The sequence below is a fragment of the Citrus clementina genome, unplaced genomic scaffold (assembly GCF_000493195.1).
Source record: "Citrus clementina cultivar Clemenules unplaced genomic scaffold, Citrus_clementina_v1.0 scaffold_5, whole genome shotgun sequence".
Lineage (NCBI taxonomy): Eukaryota > Viridiplantae > Streptophyta > Magnoliopsida > Sapindales > Rutaceae > Citrus > Citrus x clementina.
In genome coordinates this window covers 28,213,841-28,231,282 of record NW_006262201.1, presented here as the reverse complement: position 1 = coordinate 28,231,282, position 17,442 = coordinate 28,213,841, and the positions used below count along the sequence as shown (strand labels likewise).

Sequence of the window (17,442 nt, the reverse complement as noted above, 5' to 3'; positions counted from 1 at the left end):
TGGAAGATGAAGAACATTATGCAAGTGATTCAGATTATATCATACATACTCCAAATGCAACTAGAAATTAAAAAGTTCATGCCCACATATTTCATAACATTATGATTGGAAAGTTTCACAAAGATAGAGAAATTCTAAATTCAATCTCTTGCATCAAGGTAGTTTGATTGATATGAGTTACTTTCTGATCAAGCTACTAATATAACATTCAATTCACGGAGAAAGTAAATTAAAACTGGGAAGAAATAATAGTAAAAATTTGTTGCTAAACATGATGTGTATTTTTTTTTTTTTGGCAATTTGGAAACACAGTTGTTACTACAAATATTCTCCTCAACTAGGAGATAAATACAAATATTAAAATGCATATGATCGCACATATTACTTGGAGCTTAGTAAGATTTCATTAAGAGAAGCAATCAAACCACTTATCAATTGTCGCAGTCGTTCTATAAACTAAAATGGCAATATAATACAGGAAAAAGAACATATAGATACTTGGCAAGAGTTTATTAAGAAGTCGCATCACATTTGGGTGAGGAGTTTGTTTCTGATATCCTTCTAGCTGGGGCTTTTTCTTGTCTTTCTATGTATGCCGAGGGAAACCAACCAACTTGGCCCTTGCATTCACCTTCCGACCATCCATAAGAGCCACCTTGAGAAGTTATAACTAAAACAGTGAATTAAACAAAAGTTGACCGTTCAAAGACCTAAGGGGAAAACTAATTCTTTTACGTAGGAGGAGTGAATTAGTTGTGATCACTGAAATAACAACATTAACCATGGAAGCATAACAAGATATAAATTCACATATCTATAAGGGTAAACTGGGTGGTTTAGAACTGAGCTAGCAACCCTACTATATTCTGATTTGCACTTCAATATAAAAGGGAATATATGGTAGGAAGAAAGAAAACCAACCATCATATGTTAACTCATTGCTTTTCAATCAAAATTTTAAGAACAAAATGCCATGTGCTTTGAACATCAAATTAGTATAAGCATTAGTTCTAAATTCCACATATCATAAGTTGTTAGAAGGATAAGTTAATAGCATAGTAGAAAAATCTCTGTGTTGTTATTTAGAGGGGAAAGTACCTGGCGAACCACAACATAATCATCAATTGAAAGACTTAGCTCCCCATTTGCTTGAGCGTCAAATGGATGTATAACCTATAAGATACTAGGATAAATAGAACTTAATCTTTAAAAAAGCATAACAAAAGCAGCAGCAGTAGCAGCAGCGTTCATTGTAACTACAATGATTATGGCCAACAAAGATATATTAGAAACAAAATTCCATTTTTAAATTATGGATAAGATTTTAAATCTGAAATTTTGACTGCTCTCCACAAAACATGGCCTATGCACAAGAAAGTCATAGATAATGGGGATTCCAAGTGACCGACATCTTTTAAGTGATGGATTTAACATGACAGCTTATGGTCAGTCAATTTCCTCTGCCTAATAATTTAAGTTTTCTCGGCCAGATTTATCATCAAATACATAGATTGCCCCCAAGTCACATCCATATAAACATAGTTTTTCTAGGTAAACCAAGTAAGGAGAATCATAATTCAGACATAATCATAAAAAGGCCCATCTAACTTAAGAGAAAATCTCAAAAAGAGGGATGTTGAGCTATCAGTCTTGTATCTATAAGCAATATCAAGACTTTACATCACCTGCTACGTCGTGAGTGGCTACACAACTTTCAGTGGTTTGCCTTTCTTTGGCATGCCTAACTCAGCTTTGATGTTGCTAAGATATTGATAGTAGAGACACATGATATTTCTAGCCCATGCATTCTATCTAGCTCATCCGACATCTATCGCTTTTTTAATTCATTGGTGTTTGCTAAACCTCATGCTTAAAAGTCCTGTTCTCCTAAATAAAGTTTCCTAAGAATGGCTTCCTCAGCACCACATTTGGACACTTTTAGAGTAATTTTATTTGGGGGAAAAGAATTTTCAAGGTGTTAACTAATAAATTTTAAAAAATAATTACAATTTGTCCTACGATCATATGACAATTTATCTAGGATGAAAGGATACAGACAGACATCTTCAACTTTTAAGACTAATCACTACTTCCGTAGATGTTGTGCAATAATACAAATACCTGCCCAGATGGTAGTGATAGTAGAAAAAAAATTTTATTGCTCCAAAATTAAAATATGAATGCAATATGTTAAGAAAAAGACTGTGCAACATCAAATTAATTGATAAGTTTGTAATTCAGTAAATTAACAACTTTCATGGTAAAATACAACAAAATTCTTTTTTTTTAAAAAAAAAAATCTTAAAAGACAGCATTCAATTTTGTGCGCATCTTATTTCTTAAGATTTTCCAGGAGGAGGGCAATAGAGGGACTTTCACCTATGCAAGAGAGCAGGAGCCTTACTTTTGCTATAAAGTAGACGTCATTCTGATTAATATGCGTTTGCAAATCAGCTCCATTTGAATCAGTACTCTGATAGACACATGAGGCATGTACATCCATTTCGAAAGTCACATGTTGCGAGGAGGACTCATTTGATTGCTCCTATAGGATCATCTAATTCAAGTAGCAAGGGTTGGAAGGGACTAAAAAGTCACAATTATTCTTTTGCATAAGTGAGACGAAAATAGCAAGAAGAGAACGCTCCAAGGAATAGATAGATGGGGACAAGCAAGTTAAAATGCATAGTCCCAAACCTCCGCATACAACTTCTCTAAAATATCAATAACGTGTTGATGATATGTTTTCTCAGCATCTACCTATGCAAATAAAGGTTGTAAGACTTCCCCATGCATCCTTCAGTCTCATGGATTTGATTTTACTACAGATGCAAATGTCTTTATCCAAAATGCTTGGAGTCAATTGAGAGAACTCACGGCCAATAACTTGTCCCACGCCAGTCTTCGCTAGTGATGTAAGAAGTACAAGGTCTCTTCAACATTTGAACCAATAAAACTATCAAGTCATGGATGTCACTAGCAATGATTTTAATATAAAACATTAAATATTTCAGAGTTGTAACTTTAAAATGGATTCTTTTATTCAATATCTTAGAACTAAATTTCCTTATGAGAAGATAATAGTTTCCGTAGTAATTTACATATAATTTTCTATATTTGAATTATTTTCTAGTTAGGGATGAACTAACCTGATCATGAAGAATCCCAAGCAAAGTTTCCCTCTCATTTTCCATCAAATCATGTGAAGTGCCAAATTGAAGAGCAGCTCTTGCAACGCAAGAATTGTCACTTTGATTCTCCGCTCCATACTTGCAACAATCTTCGGCCAACTTTCTCGCTACAATATTTGAATACAAAAATATTGTACACAAGAACTAGTCAAGAAAATAAATAAAAAAAAATCAAATATTATAACAAGAGCAAGAGCAAACAAACAACATATTTCCATTTGTTTCAAGCTTACTGCAACAAACCCTTCAACGCCACGGACAATATTCCTCTGAAAATGCTGCGCTACAGAGCATATATTCCAAATTATTGTTCAGATAAAACCATACAAACCATCATAATTGTTCAACATACATTAAGCTCCGTTGGTAAATACTTGCAACTTCAGTCTAGAAAATACAGTTGTTTGTACCATATTTGACAAAATTATTATTTAAAAATCATATCTAATTACCAAAAGCCACAATAAATCAATATCAAACAGAGTCTTATTATTAGCTAAAGGAGGATGGTGCCTTAGCTGCCCTGGTGGAATTGTATAGATTTTGAAGTTGTTGGTGACACTCAATGTCAGCTTTATCAACCGCAACATTTTCAATGCCAAGATGGAGCAGATGCTTCAATACTGCCTGTACAAACCATAAAAAACTAATGAAAAATAAATAAAATCGAGAAATTTCACTAATTAAAAGTCTAAATAATTTAAAAACAAAAAAAGAAAAGAAACGGACTTGCTGCTGCTTGGCGACTTGTTCTCGGAGCTTGATTGCCTGTTTCTTGATAGCTTCCATACTGTTTCTTTCAAAAAGCGACGACGGCTCAGCTCGTGGAAGTTGGGAAAGAAAAAAAGTGTGATGGAGAAAAATAAAAAGGCATGAATAATTGTTGACAAAAAGCAAAAATCAAGGAAAGCCAGCTCTTTCCAGAAAATAAAAAAGAAAAAAGAAAATTATAAGTTTGAAAGGAGAAGATGATAGTGGAAGTTTGCGGTGTGGCTGCCAGCTACTTGGATTGTATTGTCGGGTAAGGTAATAGTAGAAAATTATAAGTTTGAACAGGGCATGTTAGACTTTTGTTGAATTGTATGTTGTTTTATTCGTCTCATACTTTACGCTTGCATCAGCTTAAATCACTTCTTAAACGCTTGCTTTAACTCCACCGCTTCATACTAGTCTATATATGTAACGGTTATGCGGTTGTAGTTCACGGCTGAGTCCACGTGTTTGCTTGACGTGGTAGTTACGTTATGACGTTACGAGTCTGTTAAACATTCGGTGATAAGATTATTATCGGTTATTTCAAAGGGACAAATAAGATTAGTTACAACACACCCACTAGTTGTATCAAATTCGAGTAAGATGGAATAAAATAAAAATGACTTTTATTTTTAGTGGTTGAATATATTATGTATTCTCCTTTTTCACTCTTGTAATTGTTCCTCAAATGTCAGTCACACCCACATATCATAGACACAAGAATGAAATCTAAGATCACTTGTTTAGTTAATGATTCACTGATGAAAAAAATTTACCGTTTTGACTTGAGGATCCACGTTTTGAAGTACCAACTAATGTTCATCAAGAACAAAGTATGGTCTGCGAGTAGAAAAATTAATTTTGGAGAAATTATTTTTGTTAATAGAAGAATTTATCAATGAATGATTAAAATTATTAATAAAAATGTCATACACACCCAAGTATCATCGATACAATTGACTTTGAGAATCCATGTCTTGAACTGCCTCCTAATGTTCATCAAGAACAGAGTACGGCTAGTGAGCAGAAATTTTTTTATTTTGGCTTGGAACAAAAAGAAATTAAATTGAAGGAGAATCTGCTACTTTATCATTAAGAAAGGCATACGGGGCATACCATGGTACCATACAATACAAAAAGTCTTCTTTCTCTGGCTTTTAAAACTCTGAAGGGGGCAATATTCCCAAATACCCCCTTGAAAATTCTGATTACGACATTATTCATCACTTGATGCAATCAAAGTAGTGACAAAGTTAGAATCAATTTAAAAAGAGACCTACGTCATTTCCTTTAAAAAGAGACTTAAGCCCAATTACTTAAAATCAATTTTCTAAGGAAAGTGCCTACGGGCGGATTATAATAAAGAGACCTACGTCAAATTACTTAGAATTAATCTTCTAAGGAAACCATATATGGCTGAATTATGATAAAAAGATATAGGTCCTTTCTTTCAAAGAATGATCTAGGTCCAATCACTTAGAATTAGTATTCTATAAAAAGTGCCCACATGCGAATTATAATAAAAAGACCTAGGTCCATTCTTGTAAAAAATGACCTAGGTCCAATTCTTAGAAAAATCATTCTAAAGAGAATGCTTACGGGCTAAGTTCTACGAAACTGCCCACGAGTAAATTATGATAAAAGGGCCTAGGTCCTTTCTTTTAAAGGATGACCTAGGTCCAATTACTTCAAATTAATTTTTGAAGGAAACCGTCCACAAGCGAATTATAATAATAGACCTGAGGGAAAATATTCTAAGTGAAACATTAAAAGGCAAATGATTGTCTGAAACACCTAATGACATGTTTTAGATAAAAACGTCCGAGAGTTAGTGTTGACGAGAAACACCTTAAAGCCAATGTCAAAAAGCTTAGGGGCAACTATTGACTAAATCTTCCAAGGGCGGATGTTGACTACAGCTTTGGTTGATCTCAACCAAAATGCCTAAGGGTAAGTATATATGAGAATTGACTGGGATCGCTATCTACAAAAATGTTTACCATTGAAGCAATTCAGTTTCAAAGATGACCTTTCAGGAAAAGATTTGGCATTGCTTCTTAGATCGATGAGCACTCGAAGAGCTTCAACAGTAGCTCGCCAAAGAATTGTCAGAAAATTCTCACATACTATTTAGAAAAAGTCAAGTATCTCTTTTTAAATGATACTTTTACTAACTCCTTATTTTTATACTTTTCAATAATTGTTAAATTAAGATAGATTGTAGAGAGCTACAAATCATTAAATGAAGTATGTGAGATTGGTTGTAGACTAATTTTAATAGGATAGGTGCCTTAGAGAAATTTCAAGCCTTAAAATTTAATTTGTAATAAGAAAAGCCAAAGAAAAGCCTAAAAAAAAGTACAAAAAAAGTCTCACTTCTCAAAATTGAAAAGTAAGACTTCGGGGGCCTCTGTTAGCCCAAATTATGAAAGGTCCAAAACCCACAAAAAATATAGGCCCAATAAAATTATTTTATATAAAATAACCCATGTGTGTTCTCTATAAGAATGGCCAAGGTATTTACAATTCTAACTAAAGTGTCTAAATGCAAGACACGACAAAAAGCCAAAAGCGTGATTTATCATAGAAAAACCTAAGTCTTAAAGAATGATCTACGTTCATTGCTTACAAAGAATGACCTAAGTCCATTCCTTACGAGTCTTCACAAAGTGCCAAAGGCATGATTCAACAAAGAAGGACCTAGGTCTATTTTTTACAAAGAACGACCTAGGTCCATTCCTCACAAAAAATGACCTAGGTCCGTTCATGATCTAGACACTTCAAAAATATTTCTAAGAGCACATGAGCTACTCGGAGTGCACCTACGGGCAAATATACATTCTATAGAATGAGCCTACGGGCAAATACACATTCTACGAAATGGGCGTACGGGCAAATGCACATTCTACGGAATGGGTCTACAGGCAAACACACATTCTATGCAATAGGCCTATGGACAAATACACATTCTACGGATGGCGGCTACGGGCAGATTGCGCCTACGAAGAAATATACATTCTACAATATGTGCATACGGGCAAATATATGCATTTTATGGAATGTGCCAACGGGCCAACAAACATTCCACGGAGCGAGCCTACTGCTGTGCAAATTTTAATGTACTCGCAAACGCACGAATCTATTGTAGTATAGACTAATGGTGACGAGTGTCGATCCCACGAGGAGGTGGATTTTAATTGTGTGTAGAATTAATTTTGTAAATGGGTGATTGGATTTGTGGTGGAAATGATTTGGAATATGCTAAAATTTAAATTAAAATGGCGAGAATAAATTCTAAAATTGGAATTGAAATGGCGAGAATAAATTGAAGAGAATTCTATTGAAATGACGTACTTGGGTATCTGAATCCGTATCAACATGTACCATGGGCTAAATATTCCTTATTAATATCAATTAAATCATAAGGGGGAAATCCACACCTCATAAACCACACTCTAATCAATATGGTGCTAAGGGCTTATCGTGCCAAATAATAATAACCTTGTACTACGGAGCCGGTGAAACCAAGGCGGTACTAGACAAGATTAGTATTATTTGTCGACGAGAAGTCAAAACATCCACAAAAATTAGATGGGAAGAGAAAGTAAATCTACCAAATTAAGCCCATGACACATGTTGAGACTTCACCTTCAACCCAAGCTTGAAAGAAAATTAGCCACTCATAATTGAACTAGGGGCAAAATGGGAATTATTAAAATATGTAGAAAATACAAAATGGAGAAGGAATTACAAAAAATGGATCCCAAAAATGGATTCAGAGCTATCCAATTAGGGGGGAGAGGCCCCCTTTTTATAGATACATGAAGTAAATCATGGCTATCGGATTAAAAACAGTTTGGACGCTCAGGATTGCGCCACGTCATCAGTCAACAGTACGCGGTTTGACCACGTGGATGAACAGTAACACGGTTTGACCTGGGTTGAACAGTGACGCGGTTTGGTTGAAAATAATCCTGTGTGATGCATGTACCGTACGCGAGATTTTTTCGTCTACTGATATGCTGCCACGTCACCATCAACAGTACATAAGAATTTTAGCCCAACAGGATCGTGACACCTCATCAGTCAATGCCACGTCATCAATCCGTCTATGTGAACAGTATTATGAACAGTAACGTAAACAGTACCGTACACGTGAATAATACCGTACATGTGAATAGTGCCATTTTTTCTTTTATGCTCCTCCTAAGGTTTTCGACCGTCCTAAGTTCAAAAGTGATATTCGTTTTGCCGTCTGATCTCTCGTTTATTGTGAAATAACCATGATGCCCCTAAAATACATAAAATACTTAATTAAAATCAAACACACATAATTAAATTGCAAGAAGCTTAAATACATAAAAGTAAGGATTGTTAGTAAAACTTGAAATGTAAAATGATGATTTTCTCCTTTATAAATATACATTTTCTAACACTCAACACCTACTGGCTAACAAACATTTTGCGGAATGTGCTTATGGGCAAAATGTTGCAAAATCAATCCTCTTTGTAAGAAACCAATATAAGTGCCGAATTTAAGCTAAAGTCCATTAAAGGTTAATAGCCCAAAAACATGACAAATGTCCAAAGATTATTTGTCATGAGCAAGTATTGACACATATGAATATATGTCGCCATGCATGGACTTTGGCTGACACTTGTCACAAGAAAAGTGCCACATAATCTCTCCAATTGACTCTAAGTTGTCTATATAAAGGCCAAGACCGGCATTTGAAAGTAAGAGGAAAAAAGGCATAAAATGCGAGCAAAACTCTGCCCATCTTGCTCTAGATTCTCTCTCTTTAAAACTTGAGTAAAAAGAACTAACTTGAGTGTCGGAGGGTTATTGCCGGCATGTCGGCACCCTTTGATAATTGTTTCTTTTTACAAAATAATTAACCACAAGGAGACATATGATTTGAGACACTCGCCTCAAGGAAAAAAATATGCCACAGAACTCGATTTAGAAGAATGTCCGAAACACAAATCAATCATTGTACATTGAGAAAAAATTTGAATCAACACCATCCAAGGTAGAATTGTGAAAAATTAAAGCAAAATGAGAATTTATGGAAAGGAAGGAAGAAAGTTAAGGGCATGAAAGAACTATAGTTGAAATTGATAATCATGTTTCTATTTTGTTAACTAATCAAATGGAAAATTGAACTGTAAACAAACATTAAAACTCGTAGACTCTGCTAGCTGCCCTAGATTCATCCTTCTAAGAATTTCTAGCCGTATTGAGTCCACCGAAATTTCCACAAAATAAAAAAATAAAAACTGAATTTCCACAAAATGCATATGCATGGAACTTAAATTTTGGCCCTATGAACCAAAAAGTAAATGAAAGAAAAGTATAAAATTAAAAAAAAGATCATCTTTCTAAAATGTGTGGAAGGTGATGCATAATTTACTAAAACTAAGTACCCTAGATATGAAGACAAATCTTCTAATTTCATAAAACATAATTGGAAAAAAATTAAATAATAGAAACCTACAGAAATTAACCCCTAGAATAATGACTTTTTATAGAAGAATTTATGTTTTTTAAAATATGTTATCAAAGTGTCTTTGATTGAATATCAATTGCTTAGTGTGGTTAGGATTTTGTGAACATCACTAAAAAGTGAAAACTATGAATGATAGAGGTGATGTTTGCAATATGAACAAATAACGAACTGATTCAAATTCAATTGATGATCATATTTATATATGGGAAATTATCCACCATCCACCCGTTTTTCACTGCTTTTCAAAAATACACAATTCTTTTTTTTTTTTGCTGGAATCCACCTGAAATTACATTTCTTTTCACTTTTCCACTTCCGTTTGGAGACCGTTATAACTTTGCTAACATTATAAGGGTAAATCATCATTTTACAACGACACAGTGGTGGATAGGTGTAAAACAATACAACTTCGAGTGGAGGTCAGCAAAAAAAAAATTAAGAATTGTGTATTTCTGAAAAAATACGAAAAAACAAGTGGTCGATGGATAAATTATCTTTTACATTTGAGGGTAAAAAAGTCATTTAACAATATTCCCTTAATTTCCTTAACGGATTCCAAACGGAAGTGGAAAAGTGAAAAGAAATGTAACTTCAGGTGGATTCCAGCAAAAAAAAAAAAAATTGTGTATTTTTGAAAAAGTTGAAAAAACGGATAGACGGTGGATAATTTCCTTTTATATATTATTGATTATTTATGAATTTTCGGACTTGTTATGACATATTACTATGTGATTTTGAAACTTGCAAACGTGGCAAATATTGAAAGGAATTATAACTTGAAAGCATGACTCATGGAGTATGTCATGAATCATGTGTACAAAAAAGGTAGAACTGTGGAAATTTATTACAGGACGATAAGTATGGTAAGAAAGGAAGAAAATTGAAAGACTTGGGCCTGCCTTGGTGTATAAATTATTAGATGTGTTTTTTATGAGTGTAACTTTAATTTATCCACACTTAGAATGATAATTTTCACTTTACTTTTTAAAAGTATGAAAATTTCAATTTATCCTCAAATGACGTTATTTTTCCATTAGTTTTTAACAATCTAAAGTATAAAATGATATTTGCATACTTTTTACTTAACAGTCAACTAACTGATAAAAGTCAAAACTTTTTTTTTTCCTTGTTTCACTACTCTCTCAATGAAACAAGTTCACTTGTTTAAGCAATGAAGAATATGGCTGGAAAGACTGTTATCAGCATGATTTATCAATAGCAATTGGTTCAATCGGCACAACTGAGCAGATACTTCATCTTTAAGATTATTGTGGGTCAGTATGAAGTGGCTTGCTTGAGAAAGCCTATCAACCCAACTTGAAATGATCTCATTCAAGTGGCTATAGCTAAGATATGATGTCCCTAAGGAAGAGTAATTAAAAAATGTACCTTCTTTTACCTGCCTATAGGCATATATTTTTATGTAAACAAGATAATAAACTCTTAAATACATTATTGTTTGAAATGTCCAAAATTTGAAGAGAATCAAGCTGATAAAACTCCATTGAAATAAGACCTTCAAGAATGTGTTTCTTGAGCATTATAAAATGTTGTAATGTTGAAAGATTATCCAACCATTGTGAAATCCTACCAAGAGATTATTATCACTAAGATACAATCTTTCTAGTGAGGAGCAATGAGACAAATTTTTTGGAATCTCTCGTACAAAGTGATTACCATCTAATGACAATATTGAATGAAAATAAAATTTTTTATTGGGAGTTTAACCTTAAATTTAGAAAATGAATTTTAACTTTCTTCAATTATTAAACAGATTACAGACATTTGAGGAATTTGAAAACACTTCATCTATAGAAAGTTAAAATTAGAGATTGAAGATAGGTGCTACAGCTAATGCGATCATTAATTCCCCTACCTCAACACACTTTATCTTGGGTCTAATGCATTGACCACTGCTCAAGGTAAATAAAACCTACACATGACATGTGTGGTAAAATAAATAATTAAATACATAAACTGTCAACCAAATTTTCACATAAGCCTTATAGTGAGAGTTTCTTGAAAAAATAAAAATATTAAACAATTTCGGCTGAGCCTGCTTGTGGTTTAGATAAAACGAGGGGCTGGCTTCAAATATTTGAATAGACACCTCCACCGTACCTCAAACAAAACCGTCATTATTTGTGCCATGAAACATGTTTCGGCCGTCAAAGTCATGAGTATTATATTTGAATAGAAGAATTTATGATGTCCCATTAGCATTATTATTGAAGTGGGGTGGGTCAAATGTCAATTGCTTGAAGAATTTATTTATTATTATTAGTATTGAAGTGTGGTGGGTAACAGGTCAATCAATTCGTGGAGGTAAATTGTGGAAAATTAAAGCAAAATGAGAAATTTGGAAAGAAAGGAAGAAAGTTAAGGCATGAAAGACATACAGTTGAAATTGATAATCATGTTTCTATTTTGATAACTAATCAAAGGGAAAGCTGAACTGTAAACAAACATTGAAACGTGTGGACTCCGTTAGCTGCCTTACAAGTCTACAACAATAATTGAGTATTTTGATTCATCCTTCTACGAATTTCTAGCCATATTGACTCCACCGAAATTTCCACAAAAAAAAAAAACTGAATTTCCACAAATTGAAAAACGCATGGAACTTAATTTTTGGTCATGTGAACCAAAATGCAAATTAAAGAAAAAGTATAAAATTAAAAAAGATAAGATTTCTAAAATGTGTGGAAGCTTATTCATGATTCGCTGAAACTATTTGCCCCAAATATGAAGGCAAATCTATCTAATTTCATCAAAAATAGTTGGAAAAAATTAACTAATAGAAACCTATGGAAATTAACCCCCAGAATAATGACTTTTTATAGAAGAATTTATGTTTTTTAAAATATGTTATCAAAGTGTTATTGATCATATCTCAATTGCATAGTATGGTTAGGATTTTGTGAACATCACTAAAAAGTGAAAACTATGAATGATAGGGGTGATGCTTGCAATACGAATAAATAATGAACTGATTCAATAGATGATTACATTTATATATTATTGATTATTTATAAATTTTCGGGTTATGATGTATTGCTGTGTGATTTTGAGACTTGAAGCCGTGGCAAAGATTGAAAGGAATTATAACTTGAAAGCATGACTCAAGGGGTATGTCATGATTCACGTGCACATAAAAGGTAGAATTGGGGAAGTTTATAACCCAACGACAAATATGGAAAGAAAGGAAGAAAATTAAAAGACTTGGGGCCCGGCCTCGGTTTATAAATTACTAGAAAATAGAACCGCATTTCACGCGGCTTTAAAAAAATAATTTAGTATTATCATTTTTTCTTACTTTACACTTGATGAAACTGATAAAAAATATGAATTGATTTTTTTTAAAGATGAGGCAACCTTATAAAATTAATGTTATTTATTAAAGTTAATTATTTGTTTGTTAACTTTAAATATATATATATTAATGTGTATAGTAAGTGTACAAACCTTATACCTTTTGTAGTTGTTGATAAGTTCCAAATTATATTCAACTTGCTAATCTTTTAGAACTTTTATATGTCTTTTTTTCCAACCAGCTCCAACAATCTCAATATCACCCACACCACATAAACTTCCGACAACATCTGTAATATTATGGGAAAATAACATAAATATGTTAAAACATAAGGATCAATAATTTCTAATATACACTTAAAGATTAACAAACATTAATAATTAAAAAAATACCTCAGAGGATTGTGTTGTCATTCACACGTATATCAACCAATAAAAATTAGAAATGTTGAATGCAGTAGAAGTATCCAATGCGGTCGTCGGAAACCGGGTGGTTTAAATAAAAAAAAAACTATTAGCCAACAACACAAATAAAGAAGCAACGCAAGATAAAGAATAAAATGAGAGAATATATTTTAGAGTGATTTTATTCATTCCAATTGTGTATACAAAACAAAAAGATGAGCTCTCCTTTTGTAGTTACATAATCACTCCATGAAATTAATGAAAAATTATGGATCATAATTCCTTGTGAGATTGTGGGAGTTACAGAGAAGCTAAAGGTTGCTAATGAGAGATAGTGGAGAGACTAAGAGATATATGTTATGAACATCCACATTTATTTTAATAAATTTATAACACTCCCCATTGGATGTTCATTATAAAGAATATGCCTCATTAAAACATTTACATAATTGTAATAACAATCAAATTAATTATGAGAAGATGAAAAGCCAAATTTGAAAGAAAAATTCTCTATTTATTAGATAATAGAAAATATACAAAGATGAGAAATGGTGATGTCACATCACCTCTTATAGTCCCAGCTTTATATATATACTAGGAAATAAAACCGCGCTTCGCGCGGCTTTAGAAAATGAATTTAGTATTATCAATTTTTCTTTCTTTATACTCAATAAAACTGATAAAAAATATAAATTGATTTTTTTTAAAATGAGGTAGCCTTATAAAACTAATGTTATTTATGAAAGTTAACTATTTTTTTGTTAACTTTAAATATATATATTAACGTGTATAGTCTAGGTGTACAGACCTTATACCTTTTGTAGTTGATAAGTTCCAAATTAAATTTTGTAATTGAGGATCCTTAGCAATGCGTTGAATTATAAAAGAAATAAGTAAAATACATGTAAAGACTTCTGTAAGTTATTTTGCATCGTTTGTAGCTGCGTAGGTGAGCAGTTGTTTATATCAAGCTTGCAGCTATGGCAAGTTCCAATGGGGATCAGCAACACCTAGTGCCAAAATGTTCTTTATCTGTATATAAACCATGTCTCCATGGATTAGAGAGAATGAAAGGAGAAATAGTTGATGTAAAAAGGAATGCTTCTTCACGTACTATGTTCTTTGGCGATTAAATTCTCCATAATAGCTTGGAAAACTCAACCAAACTACCATTTTGCTGTCTCGATAGTTCCTTTGATTTATTCATTTGTCTACTGAATAATTAAAACACATAATAAAAATCATTATTATAGGGTGAAGTAAGAGCTTGCAATGTATAAATTAAATTTTAAAATATAATCTAAAAATGTGATACCTTGATTTTGTGAGCTAATGTGTGAATATTTTGAAATACTTCTTTGTAGACAATGTTTTTTTATGAAGGTTCGGTCTTCTACCTCTTGATCAGCATTTAGTATGGTCAATCATTCTCTTGTGGTAACTCGAGATACGGCGACATATAATTGACCATGTGTGAATACTTGCTTAGGGAGATACAAGCCAACATGTTTAAGAGATTGTCCTTGGCTTTTGTTGATCGTCATGGCAAAACATGGTGCCAAAGGAAGTTGCCGTCTGTTAAGCTTGAATGGCCATCTTGATTCATTAGGAGACATAACAATTCTTGGAATTGTGACATTTTGTCCAATATTTGTTCCAGAAATGATGTCACCTCTAATGGACCATTTACTAAGACGAGTTACAATCAATCTTGTGCCGTTACATAGGCCTTCTATTTGATTTAGATTTCTGAGAAGCATTACGGGAGCACCTTCCTTAAGTCGTATGTCATGATTAGGGATGCCATTGAATTTCAAACTATTCAAAAATTCAGTTGGATACAGAACATCTTCATCATTTGTGTTTGCGCTTGCTTTGCATATACTGTCTGAGCTAAAATAGGTTCTCCCTTGACCAGGTATTATATTCATAATCATCTCGTTCAATTCATGCACCATTTCATTTTTTGGCGTTAATATTGCTCTTTCTTTCAAATATGTTGGATCACTGTAATTATGTAGAATTGATGGGTAGATAGTGTCGACTATTGATTTCATTAGATTTTTTTATGGTTTCTTACAGATATCAGAAGGTAGTTTAACTAACTCTCTATCAATGTCATCATATAATGAACCATCTCCAATCTGTAACAACCATTTGTCAAAAGAAGCTATTTTAGCAGCCTCAGAGCCACTCATGCTTCCATTATAGAGCCTCATATTTTGTTTGAGCTCATAAATTTTGAAAAATGGCCATAAGTAGGATGAGTTAAGTGAAGCGTCAACAATGTCTGCTCTTGTCCCCTTTGGCACAACTGGCAATATTTGACGGAAATCACCACCACATACTATTGTAAGTCCTCAAAAAGGTTTGATAGAAGTATTTTCATACCTTGTTCTTAGAATATCTCTCAAGGTCTTATCCAAAGCTTCAAAGCAGAACTTATGTGCCATAGGCGCTTCATCCCAAATGATCAAAGAAGTTTTCATAAGAAGTCCAGCTAATAAGGTGCCTTGTCGGATTTCACAAGTGCACTCTGCTATCACATCCAAAGGAATATGAAATCGCGAATGAGCTGTCCTACCATTAGGCAATAACAAAGCTGCTATACCTGAAGTTGCAACAGGCAAGACTATTTTAGAATGTGATATGAGCTTTGCAATAATTGTATTCCACAAAAATATTTTACCAGTACCACCATGTCCATTGATAAAAAATAAACACCCTTCTTCATTCTCAACAGAATGCATTATTGCTTCATAGGCTGATTTTTTGCAAGCATTTAGAGCAGTAAATGATTTCTCATGCAACTTCTTTAATTGATCACGATCATAATCAAGCTCTTCATTGACCAATCGGTTACCTGAATCTCTTATCAAAGAAGAATTAGGAAGTGGCATTCCATCTATGTCTCTTAAACTTTTTCCCATTTTCAACATGATAGTTTCAATCTCCAACAATGTGTATGCTTCAACTTGTTGCTCGGTTAACTGAAGATCTTTCAATCTGAATCTTTTCCTTTGCAATGAAGTTATGCCTTATGATAAACTAGTATAATTAGATTTCCAAAGTTGGGATGCATCAGAAACCTGACAATGAATGAGTATCGTGACAAAAAGATGTCTTAATTCATTTCCAGTCGCCCATATTGCAGCTTCAGTCAAGCAGTCGATCCATTCTTTATCATCGTCTAATAATCCCAAAGCATAGCACGCAGCTTTAAAAGTTGGATATGTCACTCCATTTACTGTTCTAGTACTTTCAAATGAAGTGCTTCCTTTTACAAAATTGAGCAACATTCTCATATAAAATCGTTCTCCACTTGAAGGATGTGCAAAGTAAATTCTTCTAATTGCTAAGCCATTTTTTCTCCTAGTCCAAGTTTTGTCTTTTGAATTCCATACCCAACATGTAGGGAAATTAGAATAAGTTAGCTCTCGTGCATCATCATAATTCTTGTTTGCCTGCAACCATTCTGTGAACTTTGTTTTTTCTATTCCAGGTATGGTAAGCACATTTTCTAAGCACTTGGATTCTTCGAATATTACTGTATGCTCTCCCGGTAAATGGAACGGCAATCTTTCAACTGCCGGCTTTCTTTAATGTATGTCAAATTAGAAGATTCGTTAGCAAGCTTCGGTTGCTGATATATATCTGCACTCCAAATATGTTTTGATCTCGTTGTTAGAGTGCAATTTATGCACTAGTTTTGCATTGTTTACTTCCCTTAATATCGATGTTTTGCATTTAATAATAGTGATTTACCTGTGATTTACTTTTGTAGGTGCAATTCTATTGATTGGTGATAAAATTGAGCTACAAGATGATGTTTAGGGATGATTGTTCCCTTGGAGAAATTATGAGCGGCAGAAGAACTTTGTTGATAAGGCGTGGGCGCGTGCTGTCAATTGCGGACCTGCAGTTTTTAGTTTAACGTGTTTTATATTTTTGGCTATTTTTGTAATTACGAATTTAATATTTTAGATATTAGTATTTTATTTTAAATAGAACTCTAAAAGAGAAGAGAGAGAGAGTATTTAAGGGAGGAATCAATTGTGAAAAAGGGGGGATTTTTTGGATTGGAGAAAAAGAAAGAAACCCTAGATTTAATTTTTCTCTTCTCTCTATGAAGAACTAAACCTATTTTTCTAGTTGAAGGATAATGAAGCTTTGATTCATCACTACTGTGAGATCTTTCTTGTGCTTTAATTGTTTTATTGCTTTTTGGGTATTTGTTTATTCTCTAAATTATTTTCATGATTATGTTTGTT

The 17,442-nt window shown here is 33.1% G+C and overlaps 2 protein-coding genes across 2 annotated transcripts; both read right to left on the bottom strand.

Annotated features, from left to right (window-relative positions):
* Positions 1–2,676: 2,676 nt before the first annotated feature.
* On the bottom strand, positions 2,677–4,067 carry LOC112098112 (SH3 domain-containing protein 1-like). The gene is made up of 5 exons (XM_024183727.1): positions 3,921–4,067; positions 3,705–3,818; positions 3,400–3,469; positions 3,150–3,298; positions 2,677–2,760 (listed from the first exon to the last, which is right to left on the bottom strand). The coding sequence occupies exons 1-5, from the start codon at positions 3,978–3,980 to the stop codon at positions 2,677–2,679; spliced, it is 477 nt and encodes a 158-aa protein (XP_024039495.1). The 5' UTR covers positions 3,981–4,067.
* A 10,528-nt stretch (positions 4,068–14,595) lies between these two features.
* LOC18043160 lies at positions 14,596–16,101 on the bottom strand. The gene is made up of 2 exons (XM_024183726.1): positions 15,563–16,101; positions 14,596–15,178 (listed from the first exon to the last, which is right to left on the bottom strand). Exons 1-2 carry the CDS (start codon positions 16,099–16,101, stop codon positions 14,596–14,598), a joined length of 1,122 nt encoding a protein of 373 aa, XP_024039494.1.
* Between the last annotated feature and the right edge of the window lie 1,341 nt (positions 16,102–17,442).

Bases quoted from the DNA above. Each gene is read 5' to 3' on its own strand.
- LOC112098112 (XM_024183727.1), bottom strand. From the start codon at position 3,980: ATGGAAGCTATCAAGAAACAGGCAATCAAGCTCCGAGAACAAGTCGCC. The intron at 3,819-3,920 runs GTCCGTTTCTTT...TGGTTTGTACAG, and splicing joins AAGTCGCCAAGCAGCAGCAA to GCAGTATTGAAGCATCTGCT. The intron at 3,299-3,399 runs GTTGTTTGTTTG...CAAATATTGTAG, and splicing joins CTTGAAACAAATGGAAATAT to CGAGAAAGTTGGCCGAAGAT.
- LOC18043160 (XM_024183726.1), bottom strand. From the start codon at position 16,101: ATGGGAAAAAGTTTAAGAGACATAGATGGAATGCCACTTCCTAATTCT. The intron at 15,179-15,562 runs GTATGAAAATAC...ACATAATTACAG, and splicing joins AGAGATATTCTAAGAACAAG to TGATCCAACATATTTGAAAG.